Below are 22,582 nucleotides of genomic sequence, written 5' to 3' on the forward strand. Positions count from 1 at the left end.
CTTACTCAGCCATAAAGGAAAATGAAATCTTGCTGTTTGCAATAATATGGTCTCAGCTGGAAATCATGTCCCAACAGCACAAATGTCATATATTTCACTGAGATAAGACAGCTAATATTCTAAGTATAATATATATGTAAACAAATACATACATACAACTACATATATATGTGTGTATAGACACACATAGGTATATATGTATTTAGGTATATATTAGGTTTTTTAAAAGATTTATTTATTTATTTATTTTTATTGGAAAGGCGGATATACAGAGAGGACAGACAGAGAGGAAGATCTTCCGTCCGATGATTACTCCCCAAGTGAGCGCAATGGCCGATGCTATGCCAATCCGAAGCCAGGAGCCTCTTCCAGGTCTCCCACGCGGGTGCAGGGTCCCAAAGCTTTGGGCCATCCTCAACTGCTTTCCCAGGCCACAGGCAAGGAACTGGAAGGGAAGCGGGGCTGCTGGGATTAGAACCGGCGCCCATATGGGATCCCGGGCGTGCAAGGCGAGGACCTTAACCACTTGCGCCACCGCGCCAGGCCCATAGGTATATATTAGTATAAATGAACTATTCCTGGGAGACTGTTATACCAGGAAATAAAGTTGCAAGGCAGCATGTGACTCTACCCCTGATAAAAGGAAAACTCCTAATGAAATTTATAAATAAACCTCTATATTTCAATACAAGGTTTTCTACCTTTGCTGGTACTTATCATATCATGACACATTAAATGTCAGAAAGTTAAACATGTAACTGGTACAAAGGAACTGTTCCATTGTGATAATGGGCATGGGGGGAGGCAGTAGAGGAAAACAGGGAGAGAAGGGAGGTAGAAGGATGAACACCTATATCTACAAAATGTATTGTGGAAAAATATTTTCCAAAACAAAAGAAAACAAAAACTTTTAACAAAATCAGTCCCCTTAAAGAAATAAAGAATTGGAGGAAAACAAATGCTTTCAAATTTATAGACACTTTGGAGAATGTTTTTTAGTTTGGTGAAGTTGATCAGACATGTGTTGTTATCTGACTTAACAATTGCAACTTGGGCAAGTACTTTAATAACTTAGTCATGCATAAGCAACAAATGGGAAAATGTTTCATAGCTTCATTGGTTGTGATGGAAAACATCAGACAATTAAAATCCCCTCAAAGAGAGGATAAAATAATAAATGTCTCTGCAAATGAGCATGCGAGACTTGCTTCTTTGATAATTTAACATTGTTTCAAATGTCAAAACAATGTTGAAAGAGAAAAGGAAGTTATAAAATTATGTATGCAGCCTGATATAATCTGATAGCTTTTTTGCGGGATAATACTCTCCATTGTTTACAGCTTCATCTATAAAAAATAAATGGGAGTGATGAAAGCTACTACCAGAGTGCCTCTTATTTCTAGAACGATGTAACAAAGTATGCCTAGAGAGGGAACCTGCCTATCTCCCACATCAGTTACTAAGTCGACTGTGAGGTGGACTGTTGTATTTTTTTAGCATTTGTACAAAATCGTGTTAATTTAACATTTGATAAAAAGCTAAGTGTATATTTAGATAAGAAATAGAGAATTAATATTTCATTGCCCTCAAATTCATTGAAAAGCTGCTGACCATTGTAAAATTACTAGTGATGCTTCTATAAATTCTTGTTTCCTCTGTTAGGAGAGGTAGTAAGTGAACAGTGATAACCCATGAACTTAACCTATTCTGGAAAGGTCTGAGTCGGAGGTCTAATCAGTATTTCCACACTTTAGGAGTAGGAATGACTTCACAGGAATTTGTAATGTTGGTGAATGCATGACTGAGTACATCTTGTTTCCAGTTATGTGTCACAAGCATAATGGTTGTCTTAGAAATCGTATTTATGAATGTGCAGAGAGGCAGAGAATAGTGAGGTATCCAATAAACACCATAAATAACTGTGCTGAAGTGCAGCACAAAATCCAAATGCAGTTTAGATATGCTCAATGGAACTTCTACAGCATTTTCTTAAAGCAGTGTTGGGCAAATTCCCATTTTTGCCCTTTATTGTGTAGGGAGATAAAGGAAAGTTCAGTCAAGCCTTTTGCTTAATATCGATCTTGCCACACACTCATATTCTGCGCTTGGGGTGAAGTACAAGCATTTCTTGGGAGCTGAACTTAGACACAATTTGAGGAGACATCGGATAGTGTGTTTACCCATGCTCAAATTTGCTAAAATGCCATGCTCTAGCCTAGCAGAACATGTTTAAGCTAATTGTGATAGCATGAAAAGATTCTCCTGTTGCTGTAAGCTCTTTTACTTTTCCCTAAATTGAGCTCTTGGACACTCTCAGAGATTGATATTTCCATCTGGTGTTCTGCTTCATGTTTATTCTTCTTCATTGTATGATCCTCCCTGTTAATTTGTTCCCATCTCTCCTAGCTTAAGCTGAAGCCATTTTGACAGTTGTTGCTCTTTCTTTAAAGAACAACTTTACAAGTGTCTTTACTCTTTTTATGATTTGTTTTGAAATAGTTTAAATGAGTATAGGCAGACGTTCAAATTTGTGTCCCACCTTCCTTTTCCAATTGCATGATCTAAGCATTAGCTTCTGTGTTCTTATCTATACAATATGGGTAACAAGAGCATCTGTATAATCCAGTTTTTGAGAGGATTACATAGCCTAAAGCATAGGGAGCACTTAGAACTGGGTTTAGCACTTCTTACTGGGAATTGTAATAAATCTTTATAAGGATTTCAAGCCTCCACTTAAACCTACATATAGCGGAATTCATATTTTGGAAAATGTAGACCTAAAAGATTATATTATGTGAAATGCAAGGCTGCACCCTAGGAAGATTGAAGCAATGGGTCTGTCTAGGTCAACTAGCGCCAGGATCCACAACAATCCAAATCTTGCTGTCCATTTAGTGCCTCCTAGTGGCAAATGTAGCCAAACCTCAATAGTACCTTGAGGATACTTCTAGTCCCCTAGTTTGTTAGAATGTGAGAGCTATTACCTAAATGTCCTTGAGAGTTCATGCCTCTTTGGTTTAAATGATCTCAGAAACCGAACTAAGAGAATATTTGCCATGTGGCACTTTTCTTCCAGAGGCAGTGGGTGTTTTGCCTTTCTTTTCTTCCATTCATCTGAAATATAAGCATTTTATTCTGCCTCTCTTTGCGACTAAGAACTAGACAGATTTTTCAGATTTTTCTGAATGACACCTAGACAGATGTCATTCAGAAATCACATTATATTGAATTCACACCAATAAAAGTTGTGCCATCTAAGGAAGTTAGAATCCATATTTTATTAGCGTGATGTTATAGCTTCAGTTTTAGATTTCTTGTGCTTAATGTGCTTTTATGTTTTAATTATATATGTGCTTGTCTCACTAAAAGAATCTGAAGTCTTCAGAGACAGAACTACATATAATTCAATTTATATGCCTGATGATGTAAAGAGGGTAAAAAATCAGCATCAGTATTCACCATCTAGATGTAGTGGTAGTGCATGTCTTAATGAAAGTTAAAAAATAAAATCAAACAGTCAAAATTAACTGTCTACATTTTAGGGTAAGGGAGATGATTATGAAGCATCTGTAGCCACACACTCATTCAAGGACAGAAGGCCAAACATTTGAATTCAACCCCAAATTAACTTACAATAAAAACTATATGCCTAGGCAAAATTATTTGCAAAATATATAAACCAACAAAGCTAATTTACATTTCACTTCACCCAGCTCATTACCTCAGAAGCAGCTAAGTGTTAACAGATAAATGAAGACCATCATTGGCATTTTGGTGTAAGAAATTGAGGTTAATATCACCTGTATTAACTCCAGTTTCTGGAAGAGAGTATTTAAGATGGTTGGACACCTAATTTATTTCAAGCAGAAAGGTCAGAATCAGCCACAATCTGGGACCATATGTGGCCCCATTGAAGCTTCACAGAAAAGGTGATTGTCAGTTTCTGATTTGTAAGACTACCCCAGTAAAATGCAATAATTATCACAGTATAATTTAATGCATTTTGGACTATTATTTCAATATAGTAGAGATGCCAAATGTAAACTTGTTCCAACAATGTTATTACACTTTTCTTGCAAAAATAACATTCTAACAAGATTATTACTTTTCCTTCTGAAAATGATATGGGGTTTTTTTGTTTGTTTTTGTTGTTTTTAGAAAGAAGTTATTTCACTAAAAAATATGTAAATGTGTAAGGCATAGATGGCTTCAAATCTGAAAAATTTACATTTCCCAGGAAATGATGGCTCCATTCTTTACTATTCTAATGAAAAATAAAAATTTCCAAATTAAAAAATGTATTTAATGTAAGGAAGTAAAAAAAAAAAAGCTAAGCTTTGTCAAAAGCAAATGTGTTAATGAATAAGGTAAAACTGAAAGTAATACAATTTGAAATAATAGACAGAGACCAATAAGGAAAGCTTAGAACAGACAGAAAACGTTCAATTTGAGCTCACATATACTTTACTAGGTAGGACACCAAGATTAGGTACTCCTTACTAAGGTATTGAAGATTTCTCTGCACACCCCTTGTAAAACTGTTCTGCACCCCAATCATTAACATATACCTTGTTAGATTTTTAAGCCTATTTGGACTATCCTAAATTCAACAAGTTCATTAAAAATCATGCTTCAGTACTATAAACTGCTAAATACAAAAATTAAAATAGACCTGAGACAGCTGAATAATAACCTATAACCATTTTAAGGTGTAGAGCAGCCGGTTGTGTATAAACTAAAATTCAAAAGTCAATGAAGTAGTCACAGGATGTGGTTAAGAACTTGCATTTTCCAACGTGTTAGTCACTCAGTACCATACCAATTAACTCTATCATGTTGTAAATTGTTGTTGATGTTGTGTTGTGAGTTTTTATTGGAGGGGATGATATTCTGCCAGCTCTATTTTCAGACCAGGGATGGTGTCCTAATGAAACTGTTGAACTTATCTGGACAGTAAGATGCTGGACTCTATGCATGGTACATACTCGCAATGAGGGAATCACGACTGGATATGTACTTTATTACTGCTACAATGTGGAGGAATCCACCTTGGGGGGAGGGCTAGAGGCGGGGTAGGGGGAATCCCAGAGTCTATGAAATTGTGTCACAAAATGAAATTTTAAAAAAATTAAAAAGTAATAAAAGTTACTTGATATTCAGACTGGACTTTCAGATAACTGATCAGATTTGTAAGGATAATCTCATTTAAATATTTAATAATATAATGGTTGCCCCCCTCCATTTTATTGATGAAGAAACTGAAATGGCAGGAGGCAATACCTGAATCCTTTCTAGTAAAGCTACTTAGCGGAAGACTAATCTGACTAGTTCTGAGTTGAGTTCTGAACATGTGCCTGGGGATCTCAGCTACACTAGTGAGAATGTCAAAGCACCAGAACCTTCATCCCTGCCTGGAATGCCAGGACATCTGGGGCTGAGCACACCAATCCTGATCCTCAGATGCTGGAGTTAATAGTCTTTATTGTTGATTAGTAACAGAGATGTGAAGATTTGCTAACCTTTCATTGTAAGTGTGTTAATTACAAATGACTGATGGGGTTACATCATCTAGTCAACAAAAAATGAAGTAAGATTAATCATTTATAACAGGTATGTCATCTAAAATGTTTATAGAGATTTTGTTGTCTTTGTCAATAAGATAGTAAGTGTCGTAAACTCAGGTGTCTACGTCTGTCACATGTGAATTGGTGATCCAGGGATGAACATCTTGCAACAAGAGTCCATGCACTATTGCAGGATGACGATTGCTCCTCATTTCCTGCCAGCTATCGCCAACTGGAAATATGAGTTGAGTGTTGCCAGATTATTCCCACTGTCTTTCATTTATTTTAGAATTGTAAAAATACAAGTGTGCTGATTCTCAACCTTGTCATCTGATTCATTACTAAATCCACTTCTGTGTGAACAGAATACCCTAAAGTTTCTGGCTGGACTAGAAACATCTTGTTTCATTTCTGTTTACTTCACTGGAATTAAGCTTGAAAACTTGCTGAAAAATGACTCCTCTTGTGGTATTTATCCTGTTCCATTTTGTGGAGGACTTGTTTATAATTTGTTTTTTTCTTTGCCAGTGTCATTATTGAAAGCCCATGATTAGGTGGGTAGGTGATGGTCATGATTATTGCAACAGTAGTTTCTTGTAGTTTAAAGCTGAAGTATGAAATGAGGTGCGGGAAAGACAAGGAGTGAAACATTTTGAAGGATGACTGGAAATCTTGTGTTGACACAAATAATTTAATGATTCTCCTTCACTGTTGTAATTTAAAATGTTCTATAATTTTAAAATACTGATCTTTAAATGATGCTTGGCATAAGCATTCTGCAGACTTCTTTGGACACTTTAGTTCTACTTCTTTGTGAATATCTATATCTTTTGCACCTGCCAGGAGAGAAGGACTGACATGGGGCAAATAGTTTATCAAATATTACTGAAATAGAGAGCGTGCAGGCAAAGTGAAATCTCAGCCAATAAAAATAGACCCTAAAAAGACATTACTAACAGGATTTAAAATTTACTGAAAATGTAGCTTGTTCTCTTCAGGCCATCTTCCTCTTACTTTCCGCTATTAATATTCTTTCCTTTCTGTCTTGCTTGCCAATAAGCAGTAAGCACAAAGCTCAGAGGTAGAAGACCTCTTCACCTGGAGCTATTTTCTTTGCTGGTCTCAGCTGTGTTATGCTTGAAGGAAGCTTTGAACTCAGTTCACTGTGGGTTGGGCTATCAGGATCAAAAAAAGATACAGTATGCCTATGCATTATGGTTCTGTCCTGCACTTGCCCTAAGGAATATTATTATGGTCAAGCCTCACAGGCACAACCTTTCACATCAAAATATCTCTTAGGAACTTCATGATATGACTTTGATTTTTAAGCAAAACATTGTCCAGTGACTGCAAAGAGTAAGTTGGCATCTGAACTTCGGTGTTCTGCAGGTTGTTGAGGGAGATAAAGTGAAGGTGGGCTGGCTCTGGATGTTTTCCCAGCAGGGCTGCATTTTCTCAGTGTTCTGACACCACATTTTCCCCAGAGAGGTGTTTGTTTTTATGTCTTCCTTCCTCAGTAGACTATGAAGTCCTCAAAGGAAGAGACAATGTGTAGCTACCTATGATTCCACATTGATGTGAATTCGTTTTCTATCATGTAGCATCTTGTGGCTTTGGCAGAATGACATGTAGTCTTAGTTTTTTTCTATTTACATTGGGGAAAGTAACATTTATATACATCTTAGTGTTGCCATGGGAACAGAAATCGTGCTTTTTTTCTTAATAGAATTGAAAAAAAAGTGTTCTTTCTCTTGCTGATTTGAAATTTCACCATCTAGAAAAATCCCTGGACACATTCAGGTGATAAATGGTTTTATGTGAAAAAGTGAAAAATTATATAGGAATACGTACACACTGATCTTAAATATATCCAGCAATTTAGCATTGCTATTCCTTAAATAGCTGTTGAGTTGATTCATGGCATATTGTTAGGTATTTGTTCAACCAACTAGAAAACCTTATGCAGGTCTTTATCTTATAGGACCTCAACTTTTCTTTATGTAAAAGATGGTCACTAGACTCAGAGTTTATAAATAAGAACTGAAGTTAAATAGAAATGTATTTTATGCTTCCTGCCCAGCGTTGATCTAAACGGTATTTCGAAACAAGTAAAAAAAAAAAACAAAACACCTTTACAACCTGATCTAATAAGTGTGCATTCAAGTGGAAAATGGAGAGTCCAGTGTAGCATGCTGACACTTCCTGGAGATACAGTCATTGCTGTCCTTCGGCAGAAAGTGTGCTCTTTGGGTTTACCATCAGTTGCTTAGATTGAATTCCTAAATCAAGTCAACTTTAGAATATATGACTTTAAACATGGTAGCACACATTTTTTGTATTGGGAAGACAGATTTTCAGAGCAGGAAAGGCAGAGAAAAAGATCTCCCAACTGTTGGTTCACTCCCCAAATGACCGCAATGGCTGGAGCCAAGCTGATCCAAAACCAGGAGCCAGGAGCTTCTTTCGGTCCTACACTGGTACAGGGTCCCAAGGTTTTGGGCTGTCCTTGACTGCTTTCTCAGGGCATACAATGGGAGATGGATAGGAAGTAGAGCAGCCAGGACACAGATGAATGCCCAGATAGGATCCTGGTGCATGCGAAGTAAAGACTGAGCCACTAAACTAGTTTCACTCTTCTGTTCCCCTATGATTAATTTATGTTTAGATATGGAGGATCTAGACATTCTTAGTTACTCCTAATACTATAGTAACTAACCCAGAAAATTGAAAATATCTGTGTTTATTCATTGACATTTAGAGGAGACAACCATAAATGACCACATTAGATGATTTTATTATCTTTTGACCTATTTTTTGTGCAACTGTACCGCTTAAAATTTGTGATGTTCATAGTCTGTCCTCTCTAGATACCTCAGTGGCTTCACAATGTGTGTGTGTTCTAGCTGATTCAATAAGCAGTGATTAAATCCTTATTTCCATTTGTAATTACTAGGTACAGGCTCCAACCTCTCCAAATCCTATATCCTTATGTTGCCTTGTGTGGCTTGCTGTGACTGTAGATGTCTTGTAAGTAGCCATCAGTCCTCTAAAGAACAGTGTAAGCCCAGTGTGTCAAGGATGCCGTGAAAGTGAACCCAAACAAAGCAGAGCAAACACTTGCAAAAATTCCTTCTAGGTATAGGCTTGCATTTTTTTTTTCTTCCGAGTTTCTTCAACTCACAGATTAAAACCAAAAAACAAAAAAAAAGAGATATTTTCATTCCTTACCCTTAGACATAAAAATTTTAAGAAAAACTGTGAGTTTTACAAATATAGACTTATTTTTTCCAGAGTAACTTTTTCATTGTGATTATTTGTCTACCATTACAAAACATAAATGAAATTTCTCTGAGAATATTCTGACAGCATCAGAAATATGGAGATGCTTTCTAAAAGATTAGCTTACTTATATTCTTCATTTTTCATTGGATCTAGGGCTTTCTTATTTTATTTCTAGGTAAATTATCTTATTTATTATACCTCCCTGCATACTTCCACAATGAATAATAAATGAATACTCAAGGGAAACAGATGAAGATCTGCACTTCAATAGACAGGTTTAGCATCTTGCAAGAAAAAATTAAAAACAACTTGTGTTCCTCCATGTAAGCAGAAAAGTAAAACATCGTTTACACTGGCTTTATCACTGTCTTATCCAAGGATTCTTGAGCCTATTTGGAATCACATGATTAGATATAAGGGCATAAGGGGGGAAGCCAAAACAGTTTGATGGAAGGGAATGTGTGGTGTATTCAGAGGCGGAAGGACCTAATGAAATTTTTGAATCAGAATAAAATGAGTTCAAAATTTACCATAATATACATTAAACATGTTGACTTAAGAACATTATTCGATCTCTTTTAGTCTTAGTTTCCTTATCTGAAAACTAGAGATAAGAATATTCAATTGGTTTAATTCATTTTGACTGGAAGTAACAGAAAATTTAAGTTTCTGTGAAGTTTGTACTTATCTTTTGTGACATGAAATCATTCCATGTGTAGCTCTAGGCTTGATTCACTAGCTCAATGATATCAACAGGTTAGATTAGTGTGTCTAAAATTTTATTGGATTTTTCTCATGGCCCCAAGATTACTATATCTCTAGCTATTAAAAATTCCATCCAGCTGGCTAAGCAGAAGGATCACTTCAAGAATTCCATCATTCCAGCATGAAGGTCAGTCTCATTGCAATTTCTGTCCCAGCAGATTTCCTCTTACCTCATGATCCAAAACCAGGTAACAGGCCCTTATCTAGATAATCCATAGGGTAAAGGGATAGGTGTACTCTGCTTATTGTGAACACAGAGTTCTTTAAGAGTGATCCCCAGGGGCATTCTGGCAACTTGTTAAATTGTGAATTGCTTACTTTAACCCAGGAATTTCCAATTCAGTATGCTGGATGAATTTCCATTTTTGATATGTTCTATTTCATTTGTAAAAGGCCCCTTGTTAATGATGTTAATAAACTAGCTGAGGATGAGACTCAGAATGAATCTCATTCTGTCCAGTATGCCCCAAGATCGCTGAGGGGTGAGGCAGCAGTATTCTTCCACAACAGAAACACTGGAGATAAACTGTTGGTGATGGATGTCTGTTTATTTTGAAGAAGTCACAAGCTTATATAGGGTAGGAAAAGGGGGCAGGCAGAAGGGTGGTCCCAAAAGTACTTGTGCCCTACAGCAACACTCTGACAGAATAGAAAGTATGTCTATCTCTCTGGACCCTCCAATAAAGTTAACGATCAGGAAGCACAGGAAGCATGGGCAGCTGAGTCTCAGGGCAAACTCTACCTGCAGAAAAGCAGGAGGAATATAACATTTGACTTCCTAGAACTGTTTACCAAGGAAGTCCTATCATAGTTTGATAATGAGGCAGGGAAGAGAGAGTGGGGTGCACTCCATTGCTCTTGCTGCATGCCATGCTGGGGTCTCTGTTAACCAAAGCACCTGTTAGGGATTCCCCCAGGGACATGCTTTGTTGTGTACCTACAATCTCCCACATGGACTAAGCAGGCAGAGATCTAGGGGCAATCTCCCTTGAAGAACCATTGCTTTGGACCAGAAGTAGATTTATCTCTGGCACTAATGGGCTTACTTTTTATAGTAAGAGATCATTACTATTTAGTTAAACAACTCAGGTTTCCTTTTCCAGAAAGTGATTGAGGAGGGATGTATATCAGTCAAGATACAGCCAGAAAACATAAATGTTATGCCTGCTTGCCCCAGGGCTAGAGGGTTGGGGTGGGTAGTTACCTCCATGTTGACAGCTGAAATTGTCTCAAATTTGTCCTCTAAACTTTCTGCTGAAAGTTGGAATTTCTTAAAACAACAACAACAAAAACCCTCCAGAATTTTAAACTTGGCACATCAGAAAGTTGCTGCAAGGGAAATTGGTGCTCTCTTCTCTGTACATTTTTCAGAAATCTCTGACTTACCTTAGCTAGCTAGATTAAAACTCTCAATTCTTCCTCCTCTATGACCCTGTTGATTAAAATCTTCACTCAGTGTTCTGCCTGGAAAAATGTTACATCAGTTGGGCTTTTTATATATAATTTTTATTGTTTTTTGATATAATTTAGTTGGCAGTGGGTTCTCCCAACCCACTCTGCCAAATTCCTTTCCCTCCCCTCTGTTCTTCTCTCTAGAATATTAATGTGTGTCCATCGTGAACTTTCCCAAGTCTATCATGCTTCCACTGGAGTTTCTCCCAGCCATGTAGAAGAATAACTTTTTGTTGTAGGTTAATTCCTATATCCTGGGGCCCTAATATAGATACAGTGAGGATTAGGCCTTTGTTGTTTATGGGCCATAGCAGTGACAGTTATATGTGGAGACTGACAATCACAGATGGTTATAAACAATATACCTCTTATAGATGGTTAATTAATGAATTACATCACAAATTCTTGTTACATAAGGTACAAGTAAGTATGAAGTAGCATTGATTAACATAGGGTAAGATTCATACATAATATCTCTAAATTTGACATTATATTATATTATAATATATTATATTATATTATATTATATCAAACATGATATCTGACCTTTTGGGATTGGCTCATTTCCCCTGGCAGTATGGTCTCTAGTTTGGCTCATTTGGCCACAAAGTAATATATTTCATTTTTTAATCGCTGGGTAGTATTCCATAGTGTATATGAACCACAGTTTCTTTATCCAGTCCTCTGTTGATGGGCATTTAGATTGGCTCCAAGTTCTTGTGAGTGTTGATTGTGCTGCAATAAACATTGGGGAGTGCATGCTGCTTTGTCATATAACAAGTTGTTTGGATATATTCCTAGAAGTGGTATTGCTGGGTCATATGGTAGGTGAATGTTTAATTGCCTAAGTGTTCTCCATGCTGACTTCCATAGTGGCTGCACTAGCCTGCATTCCCACCAGCAGTGGAGTAGGGTTCCCTTTGCACCACAACCTTGCCAGCAGGTGTTGGTAGTTTTCTGGATATGGGTGATTCTTTCAGGTGTTAGGTGGAACCTCAGTGTTGTTTTTATTTGAATTTCCTTTATTGCCAGAGAAGTTCAGCATTTTTTCATGTGTTTCTTAGCTATTTGAATTTGCTCCTTTGTAAAGTGTTTGCCCATTTCTTGTGCCCATTTTTTGTTTATTGAGTGGTTTGTTTGTTTTGTTGCTCTGGAGCTCTCTGTATAATCTGGAAATTAGCCCTTTGTCTTTGGTGTAGTGTGCAAAATCTTCTCCCACTCTATTGGTTTCTTATTCATTTTGTTAATTGTTTCCTTTGCTGTGCAGAAACTTCTTAGTTTAATGTAATCCCATTTGTTTATTTTAGTCTTGACTTATTTTGATTTTGGCATTTTTTTTTCCTAGCAAGTTTTTGCCCACTCCTATATCAGTTTTAGGTTAGAAAGTTTGTTTAGTCATGAGTAGTGATGAAAGTTGTACAAGAGGGCCCAGCTCAGTGGCCGAGTGGCTAAAGTTCTCTCCTTGAGCGCCCGGGATCACTTATGAGTTCCAGTTCTAATCCCGGCAGCCCTGTTTCCCATCCAGCTCCCTGCTTGTGGCCTGGGAAAACAGTAGAGGACAGCACAAAGCTTTGGAACCGTGCACCTGCGTGGGAGACCCAGAAGAAGCTCCAGGCTCCTGGCTTCTGATTGGCACAGCTCTGGCTGTTGCGTCGCTTGGGGAGTGAATCATCAGATGGAAGATCTTCTTCTCTGTCTCTCCTCCTCTCTGTATATCCTGCTTTCCAATAAAAATAAATGAATCCTTTTTTAAAAAACAAGGTTGTGCAAGAGGCTGGTCAGCATGAAGTTTAATAGTATATATTTGGGAGTCAAGTACACTTTGATTTGAATTTCCATATTGCTATTTTCCAGATGTTTTCCCATAATCATATTATTGAAATTGCTGTATTTTATGTAATATTAATGTAATTTTGTGATCTCAGAGACATTCTCAAGATCAAAATGTTGAGTTGTTACAGGTGCTAACACGTAATAAATTATTAGTATGTAGAAATTTAAATTTTCTTTCTGTTTTATGGGGAATGTACAGAAGAAAGTATAGAATATTCTAACAGCAAACAATTGCCAGAATGCAGTGAGGTGGTAAAACTAATAAAAATGTAGGATTGTAGAACGATGAAAGGTGGAAAAGATTAAAGAAGTGTGGTTGGTGATTTCAAATAGATAAGAGCACGCAGTGTATGTGAGGCTTTGTAAGGCAAGACAAGAACTTTGATGTTGTATTCCTTGACGGCAGGGGATGAGAATGAGGAAGGAATGCTGGGAGAAAAGTAAATTTGATGTATGGGAACATATATGGTGCAATGAACTTTGAACACAATGAATCTGAATTGAAGATACAAGTGAGATCATCAAATTCACAGACAATAGCAAATTTGTATCTCTGCCTCTCTTACATGGCCAAGAAGCAAATTTACAAAACAGTAGAGAGCAAAACCACCACCATTGTCATTGCCAACGTTATTAATTGCAGGTATCATTTGTTTTAATAAACCTGAATCAGTTGCTAAGCAAGACTTAAAAGGAGCAAGCAGTAATAATGATGTCACTGTGCATTGTTTGTAGTACTTAATAGACTTTGCAAAGCTTGTGCACTTCTTATTGACACTTTTGGAAGCAACAAATGTTATTTTAAAATTTCTGTTTGGTTAATAAAGAAACTAAGATACAAAAGCATCAGTAGGCCTCGAGGGTCATTCAGCTGGTTGTTAGCTGATGAATGTGTAAGTCTGAAGTGCAGATCTTTTATCTTGTAGGAAGCTAAGGCTTGAAGAGGCTTAACAGTGCTCTAGCGTAATCTTTCCAGTTTACTTGGAAGAAATCGAAGCCTGGAGACTAGGGTGACATTGGCGTGGACACACAGCTCCTTAGTGACCAACTGGGGATTGCAAGTTAAAGAACAACAATTATTCAAGGCCTAATGAATGTCTTTTCTGGCTTTGTGGAGTAGCCTTATATTGATCCCATTCAATCCTGAAAGCAATATTATGAGCTAGGTAATTTTAACCCCATCTAAGAGCAGACAGAACTGACACTAAAAAAAAAAAAAAAAAATTGTTCAGAATCAATCAATACAGGCTTCTCAGAATCACCCAGCTGTAAGAGAACCAGGATGCACACTCAAGTGGCATCCAAATATGATGCTTTCAGTTTTGTACTGTTGTGCCTTGACTCCTGAACTCTCATTACAAAACTTCTTTCGCTCCTATAGCTGCCTACAGAATGTGCCACAAGTAAAAAATAATCTTTCAGCATATGTTTTGCTCCCAAATATGTAGAGAATTGAGTAATGTGATCTTGGCATAGATCGAATTATTCTTGAATTATTAAAAATATTATGACCAAAAAAGTGACAAATACTTTTCATTTAGTTTTGAACCAGATTTCACTATTTGTTTAACTGGGTAACATGGGCAATAACATTAGTTTTTGAGTAGATAACATTTGACCTTGAGGATATGAAAATGACTAGGTTTCACTCTCATGAATCCTCCTACTACTGTTTCCTTTGAACATGTTCAGGTCAATGGTGAATTAAACCGAGAGTGAAAAAAAATCCTAGGATTTTTCTTTAGATTGAAAAGGGATTTTTTGTTGTTGATTATACATTTCCCTGGGAATGTCTGGCACACTGTGGGGTGCAATCAGGCTTGCATGATTTATCAGAATTCTCTGAGCAAAAGAGTCAGATTTTACTCTGAACTCACAGGGACCTCACTCGCAGAGCATCTGTCTTGCCTGTTTGCCAGTAGGAAATGCTGAATGGGCGAAACAAATCTCTGAGGACCAAGGCAGCCTACACAGCTTGGGTAGAAACCATCATTTATAATTAGTAAAATCCCCAACATATTACTGAAAAGCCTTCAAATGCTTTCTGTATTTGTATCTATGGTGGTTGCTTTCAATACTGTGACTATACACACAGAGAAAAGAGAAGGCAAAAGGTGACTGTTTCTAATTAGAACATAGTTGCATGTAACATGAATTTTATGTTTCTCACATACAGTTACATATAACGTGACTTTTCTGACTTTCCTTATAGCCATGGCATGGACAGCCGAAATGTATTTTTTTTTTTTACCAAGATACCAGTGGGTGATGAATTTTGATTATCCCCAGTGATTCCTCAGAATCTGCCACAGAATGTTCTGCTCCTAGGCAAGGGACATTCTCCTTCCTGTCATTTCTAATGCAAGGCAGAGATTCCCTCGTGTCTCTGGGGGCAGCTGTAGTTGTATAACTGACTGATTAGCATCACTGTCTGGAAGAGCTGGCTGTGTTATGAAGATAACCTCTACTCTGCTGTATTATGAAAATTCTCGCCAGTCTTTCTTTATCATCTCAATTGGTGGGAATGGATATATTATAAACTGAGAAGGTATTTGCTCCATTTCTACTCTTAAAATAGAGGTCCTTTGTCAAATTTAAGGAAAGAAGAATTATTTCTAAGATGTGTAAATGGCTTTAAGAGTGAAAGGGGCAGAAGGTATAAACCAGGACTGTTCCAGGAAAACCAGGACAACTGGCTTTTGAAATTTGAGATATTTTTTTCTTCCTTTTCCTAGTTTCTTCCAATACTTACCATGGTTAGATGGCTATTAGCTAGCATATTTCTAACGTTTTAATGTTGAGAGATTCTGCAGTGATCATGACTGTCTATCTGAGAATCTTGGGAATAAACTTTGGAGGTGGAATTTGTTGATACTCTATTGTAGAGAATTATCATTTGGCCTAATGCATAGACGTACCCTTTGAGTTAGTCTTACAGTATTCTGCTATTTTTGTTTGCAAAAGGCACTGAACTCAAGGGTAAGCAGCTCTTCTCTGTGAGCTATAACACTCACTCAGTTACTTCTCTAAATTTTTGAAATTTTCAGTGATCAGGTATGTTTTGAAGAACTAATACCTGTCATATTTGAGAAATGGTAAACTATGTAACTATGGACATTTCATTTTTCTTATTTGCAATACATTTATAATGCCTGATTGCAGCATATGAAGGGGCCGCGTAAGATAATGAGAAGCGATGGCATTTAGAAGCTAAAGTCTGTTGCCTGTAAAGTAAAAAGACTATGTTGGCTGAACGACATATGCTGTTAAACAAGGTGGTGGCAGCTGACAGTAAATGGCAAAGGTGGCATTGCCTAGTATCAAGAGCTGCGTATTTTATAGTTAACTTGGCCAGAATGCTATGAAATAAGAATGTTGAGTTTCAACCTAAATTCACAACCCTGTACGCTACTGAGGGCTCGTCAAGGTAATAGAATCATTGGGATTTGATTACCTATAACTTGATGCCTACAATGTAACTGTTACAGGAGATCTGGGGGTGTATTTTATTCATTATATATTATGCCCTGATGTTAATTCAATTTCTGTTCATATGTACTGTAATTCATATATTTGCATGAGAACTGGGAAAATATTCCAAGCCATAGATAGCCCTAGTTCAAGAACAATTTTATAGAAAGTTCTGTAAGTGTAAGCTGAGTACAGCATAAAATTATCAACTCATCTTTCTTGAAATGGTGTCAGCCTCACTGATCAAATGCAAGCCTTTGGGCTTGATAAATGTGTTCATGATCCAGACATTTTCTAGTTCTAAAGAACCAGATCCCGGAGAATAGAAATAAACCTTAGAGATTTTGTTTTATCAGGAATGGATGAAGAATGAGAATCTCTGAGTGACTTATATGGTCATTCTTTTGAAAGAATTAAAATGAGAAAACATTGTGAAATTGTGGGTTAATTCACAGCTTAAAGACTCCTTCATCCCTTATCTGAATGCCTGGGATTGAGTTCTGCTTCATGTTCTGGCCAAGTTTCCAGCTTCCTGCCGATCCAGCTTCCAGCCTGGTAGGCAATGTGTGGTAGGCCAAGTACTTCCATTGTACCACTTAAATGAGAGACCTGAATAGAGTTTCGAGCTCCTGCTTTGGCCTAGTCCAGCACTGGCTGCTGAAGGCATTTGGGGCATGAACCTGACAATGGAGGATTTCTCTGTCTCTCATTTCAAAATAATAACAAGAAGCAATAAATACTTTCCAAACTATATTCCTCAGAACACTACTTTATCATTCTTCACTCGATGCTTGTAGAGGACATAAATATAACTAGTGTCTGAGATTGCCATTTAAAAAAAATGATTTAACACTGCTTAGGCAAGTGCATAAATGTATTTTTTTATCTCCAAGGAACACACATTAATATATGGGATTACTGATTTACAGTCATTGAGTCAGAAAACATGTCATCTATCTAATATCAAGGCTCTGTGAAACATCATCAGTTTGGTTTTGGGTTCCTCAGAAGACAACACAGCGTTTGCAGCAGGACTGTCTTTACCACTATCTTCTTAGTTGCTCTTCACTTTATGAAAAAATAAAAAAACAAGAATGAAGTGTTCAGTTTATTTAGATTCTGGGTTGGCGTGATGGAAATAGGATACAGTTCTTGTTGAAATTTTCATGTTAGAAGATTATTAGCTATTATTGATATGTTGACATGAATGATTTTGATGTTTACAAAAAAGTTGGTGCCAACAGCAATTAATGTCCTGGTGGGCTTGTGTTTTTCTCTGAGGCAGATATCGATGAATGTTCAGAGGGAATCATTGAGTGCCACAACCATTCCCGCTGCGTTAACCTGCCAGGGTGGTACCACTGTGAGTGCAGAAGCGGTTTCCATGACGATGGGACCTATTCACTGTCTGGATCATCCTGTGTTGGTAAGCAGCTTTTACCATGGCTTGCAATTATGTGGACTTGTGTAGCCGTGGTATATTGCTTTAGTTCACAGTTCATTTTCAGTGTTGAAATCTGATCACTCATTGGCTAAAATCATCATTTAATTATTTTTCCTTTGCATTTCAAGGATTGGGACATGTATCATGCCATGTAACATATTATGTATTTTTTTTTCTTTTTCTCAAAAAACTCAAGCAGTTAGAGGAACAAAGCCAGGGTCTGCATGTGGTATTCAGTTCTTTTTAAGGAAAATCTTGATGATTTGCTGGAATTTTTGACAGCTTGAAAAGCAGCTGTGAAGAGGAAGAAACAGTGCTGCATTTAAAATAAGAAAGTGTAGTTCAAATCTCAGCTCTAATATTACAGGAGTGCCTGTGCTCCCTGATCCTTTATTTGTGTCTATGCAAAAATAGAGATCATAACATGCATATTCTTAAAATTACATGAGAAGCTATATATTTAAAATCTTATGCTTTGAATTGATGCACACATAAGATATACTTGGATTAGCTTTAGCATTGTTACTGTTGCCTCTACCATCATTTTTTGCAAGCTCCTTTTGTTGCTGTTCTTCTTGTGGATATGTTAAATTCTGAGTAGAGGAGGTTAACAGATGGAGTTCTTCCCTTTCAAGACCTTATAGCTTTGATAAAATCCAACAGATCAAAAATGCAACTATTTCTAAGAGCATCTTGGCCAGTCTATTCTTTCACATCATGTGGATTCAGCTGAATTCTTAATGGGGACTAGACCTAGAGGGCAAGCAATCTGACCATAGGGCCCCAAGTTCAGTCAAAATTTGACTCTGAAAATGTGTTGTCTCTGCTCATTGCCTGTTTTTTTCATTTGTTTGTCTTAAAGGATAGTGCTGAGGTACAGTAGATTTTTTTCCACTTCTCCAATGTTGTATCAAAGCAAAGATGAATTAAGAATGACAGGCAAATGGCATCGATTGCTCACCTCATCCGTGACACTAATGCTGAAAGGCATGTAGTGAGCAGGTGAAGACATCACTGCTTGAGGCAGACTTCTGCAGTCAAATTCAGGCCCTGCCAATTTTTAGTAGGTTGGTTACCTTGGGCAAATTCTTATCCAGCCTTACCTCAGCTATTATATCTGTGAAATGGAAATAGTGTTAATATCTAATAATTATAAGTGTTATGATAATTAATGTTTCAAAGATTTTTGCATATACATATCTGAGAGTTTAGTTTAACATTTAAATTCATCAATACAATGTGTACTGTTCTAGTCAGGTCTGTTAATATCCCCCTTCTTTGTCATTGACTGAGGTTGAGAAATCCCTTATGGACTCAGAAAATACATAGTAGGTCATTGTCAGCTATGGTCTCCCCACTTATTTTGTTAATCTAACTCTGATTTGAATCCCTCTAACTGGGGTGAGGTGAATCCTCATTGTAGTATTTAATTGCATTCGCTAAATGAAAAAGCAGCAAACACTGGCAAGAATGTTGGGGGAAAAGGTATCATAATATACTGTGAGAGAAAGCTCTCAGAAATGTGAAATTGGATCTAATTCCTGGGGATATATCCAAAGGAAATGAAATAAGCATATGAAATAATTTTGTATACCCCATGTTTATAGCATCTTAACTCATAATAATTAAAATATGGAACCAACCCAGATATCCATATAAAGAAAATGTGTTATATACATGATGAATACCACTCGGCTATAAAAATAATGAAATCCTATATCTGTGACACAGTGAATGCAACTGGAGACATTAGTCTTAGTAAAATAAACTTGTACCCCAAAATATCATGTTCTTTTGCATTGCTTTTAGCTGTAGAGAATATGACAAAACCTTTCACATATTATGAACTTAACTAACATCTAGTGATTTGATTTGTCTAACCCAGTCCTTGCCTCTGTAGGACGGTAATCTAAATACGCTTCCTTTGTAGAACTCTGTTTACAGGAGCATTGAACCTGTGAATATAAAGTAAATTGAAAGCATGTTATTACCAAAAATTAAAAGAATAAAAGAAAAAACAAAAGGAGGGGAGATGGGAAAGAAAGAGTTATTCAATTCTTGGAACTTCTGGTTTTTTTGTTTTGTTTGTTTTTTAAGAAAAATTCATTCTAAACCCTCCACTCCTGCCTGTCTCTAATGATTTCTGTCTCATGCTAATTTTTTTTTTTCAGTTTCTGAGTGAGGGTGTATGGCTTATTTTACTTAACAATAATGTCCCAAAGTTCTATCCATTTTCTATGAGTTTTTAATGGATAAATGCTTATATATCAAACCTTTTCTTTATTCGAATGTGTTGGTGAACACTTTGGTTGATTGCATATCTCAACTGTTTTGAACAGTACTGCATTAAACATGGTGGAGCAGGTATATCATTGAACTATTATATTATTGAAATATTATTATTATTTCTATCTTTGACATAGAAATCTAATATCTGTTAGATATGTCTTCAGAAGTTGGATTGCTGGATCATATGGCGGTTCTATTAGTGTTTTAAGAAATCTGCATACCATTTTCTTTTTTTTTTTAAAGATTTATTTTTATTATTTTTTCATTGGAAAGGCAGATATACAGAGAGGAGAGACAGAGAGGAAGATCTTCCGTCCGATGATTCACTCCCCAAGTGAGCGCAACGGGCCGATACTATGCCAATCCGAAGCCAGGAGCCTCTTCCGGGTCTCCCACACAGGTGCAGGGTCCCAAAGCTTTGGGCCGTCCTCAGCTGCTTTCCCGGGCCACAGGCAGGGAGCTGGAAGGGAAGCGGGGCTGCCGGGATTAGAACTGGCGCCCATATGGGATCCCGGGCGTGCAAGGCGAGGACCTTTAACCACTTGCGCCATCGCACCGGGCCCTATACCATTTTCTATAGAGGCTGTGCTAATTTCTGTTTCCACCAACCATGCATAGGTGTTCTGCTTTCTAAATATTCCTATCAGCATTTGTTACTTTTAACTTTTTGATAATAGTTGTTGCAGTTTGGAAAAAAAAACCTGTGACTTGGTAAAGAAGAGCAGGGCAGACTGTGCCTGCAGTCTTGAGTTCAGAGACTGCTGGTGTGGGAGACCAGGGTCAAACTCTACAAGCAGTAGTTTGTGAGCAGGCAAATTTTGAGAGCAAGCTCGAGGACTGTGAGCCAGGGTGGGTGGTTTGGCAGTGGTCCAAGCATACAAAACTATGTACTTGAAGACATCCTTGAAACAGTCACACACTGACTTCTGTGCTTGAGCCACGCTGTTGCCTCTTTACCATCAAGGATTTCCTGGTTAACATCAATATGGAATGTAGCTATCAAAGTTTGTGCCACATCAATCGGTGTAATTTGACTCACCAAACAGTTCAATAAAAGATTGAGACAGCAAGCTTGTCAGGTCAACCTCTTTCCTCATAGAAGATGGCTTAACTCTGGTTGCCCATTTTGGTAGTCTTTATCTTGTGTCTGGCGCAATTCTGATTATTCTCGGTTGCATATCACCTCCCTCTTGAACCCTGTTAATGCCATGCTGAACATGGTAAACCGTTTTAATTAAGATGTTATGTAAACATATACTCATGTCTTAACTGAATTGCCATCAGTAAGTGTTATTTTGTATTTTAAGTGTGTCAGCAAATTATTATTTTGCTCCATATTTGTTTACTAGTTGGGTAACACCTCACAGCCTCATGACAAGATTTGCAGCTATGTAAGAGTTCACCTATATGAAGGCTTATGTATTTCCAGGCACTTTGTGCATGTGAACACCATTGTAAGCAGGGATTCAAGTGATTAAGAATAAATCAAATATCTGATGTTGATGGATAGAGACAGAATATTAATATACACGACATTCATATAGGAGCTAAGTTTTCACATTTTTTCCATAACAACGTCATTGAAGGAGACACCCTGAGGCATGCATTGCAGCACACGCAAGGTACGCCACACCACAGGATGCCTGTTACCTGTATGTGATGACAGGGGTCAAATGTGCCACTACTTTGATCTAGCTTCTCACTGCTCTGCCTGGAAGGCAGCCACTGTTTTGATCCTGATTTCTTTCTTCCATGCTGAATGTTATACCAATGCATGGGAGTAAAGTTCCTGAGGAGCCACTTGCTTCTCCAGTCTGTGCAGGGAGCCTTCAGCAAACTGGACACTCTGTCAGGAAATAGAATTGGCGTTGGTTAGTGACATTTGTTTTTATTTTGGATAATTGTTAATATGAATTCCATATAATTTCCAAATTTTGGGACAGTCCTTGTTAATGAACCTTAGTAAAGATGGAAATCTGATCATCACTCCATGTTCTTTGGTAGTTGATTCAGAATACTTATCTGGGACAAGTAAATATGCTCACTATATGATGCCAGTTTCTTACGAGTACCTTTTAATGCATTCCCATTTACTGTAAAATATATTTATAAATTTATGTGGCATTGAAAGTGTTAAGTGCTATTTTCTCTGACAACTTTTGGAGTCATCGCACCTACGTGGAAGGCTTTTAATCTTCACATGTGCTGAATATGACAGCAAGTTTATCTCAGTTCCAGGGCTTTCCCTTTGCTGTCCTTTATCTGGAGTGTATAACACCCACCCTCCTGTTTGGCTGCCTCATTAATTATGACTTGGATCAAAGGAACGGATATTCAAATGTGTATCAGATACATTTTTCTAACTAGTAGATTGTGGTACATGGTATAAGATGTTAAATATAGAAACATTTTTATTTCAGAAAAATATTTACTGACATTAGTAATCAGCATCACAGTGTTACGTTTTATGGAGAATTTAGTT

The 22,582-nt window shown here is 37.2% G+C and overlaps 1 protein-coding gene across 3 annotated transcripts in view; it reads left to right on the plus strand.

Annotated features, from left to right (window-relative positions):
- NELL1 (neural EGFL like 1) overlaps positions 1-22,582 on the plus strand; it is an 824,967-nt gene that overhangs the window by 760,667 nt on the left and 41,718 nt on the right. For 2 of the 3 annotated variants that reach the window (XM_040980278.1, XM_040980280.1), the window contains one exon: positions 17,653-17,793. The exons of the other annotated variant lie outside the window; for it this stretch is intronic. In XM_040980278.1, the coding sequence (XP_040836212.1) occupies positions 17,653-17,793 (141 nt within the window). The remainder of the gene's footprint in view (positions 1-17,652; positions 17,794-22,582) is intronic. 3 annotated transcript variants of the gene reach the window in all.

This window comes from Ochotona curzoniae, unplaced genomic scaffold, assembly GCF_017591425.1.
Source record: "Ochotona curzoniae isolate NIBS_2020 unplaced genomic scaffold, NIBS_Ocur_1.0 contig_3432, whole genome shotgun sequence".
NCBI classification, from domain to species: Eukaryota; Metazoa; Chordata; class Mammalia; order Lagomorpha; family Ochotonidae; genus Ochotona; species Ochotona curzoniae.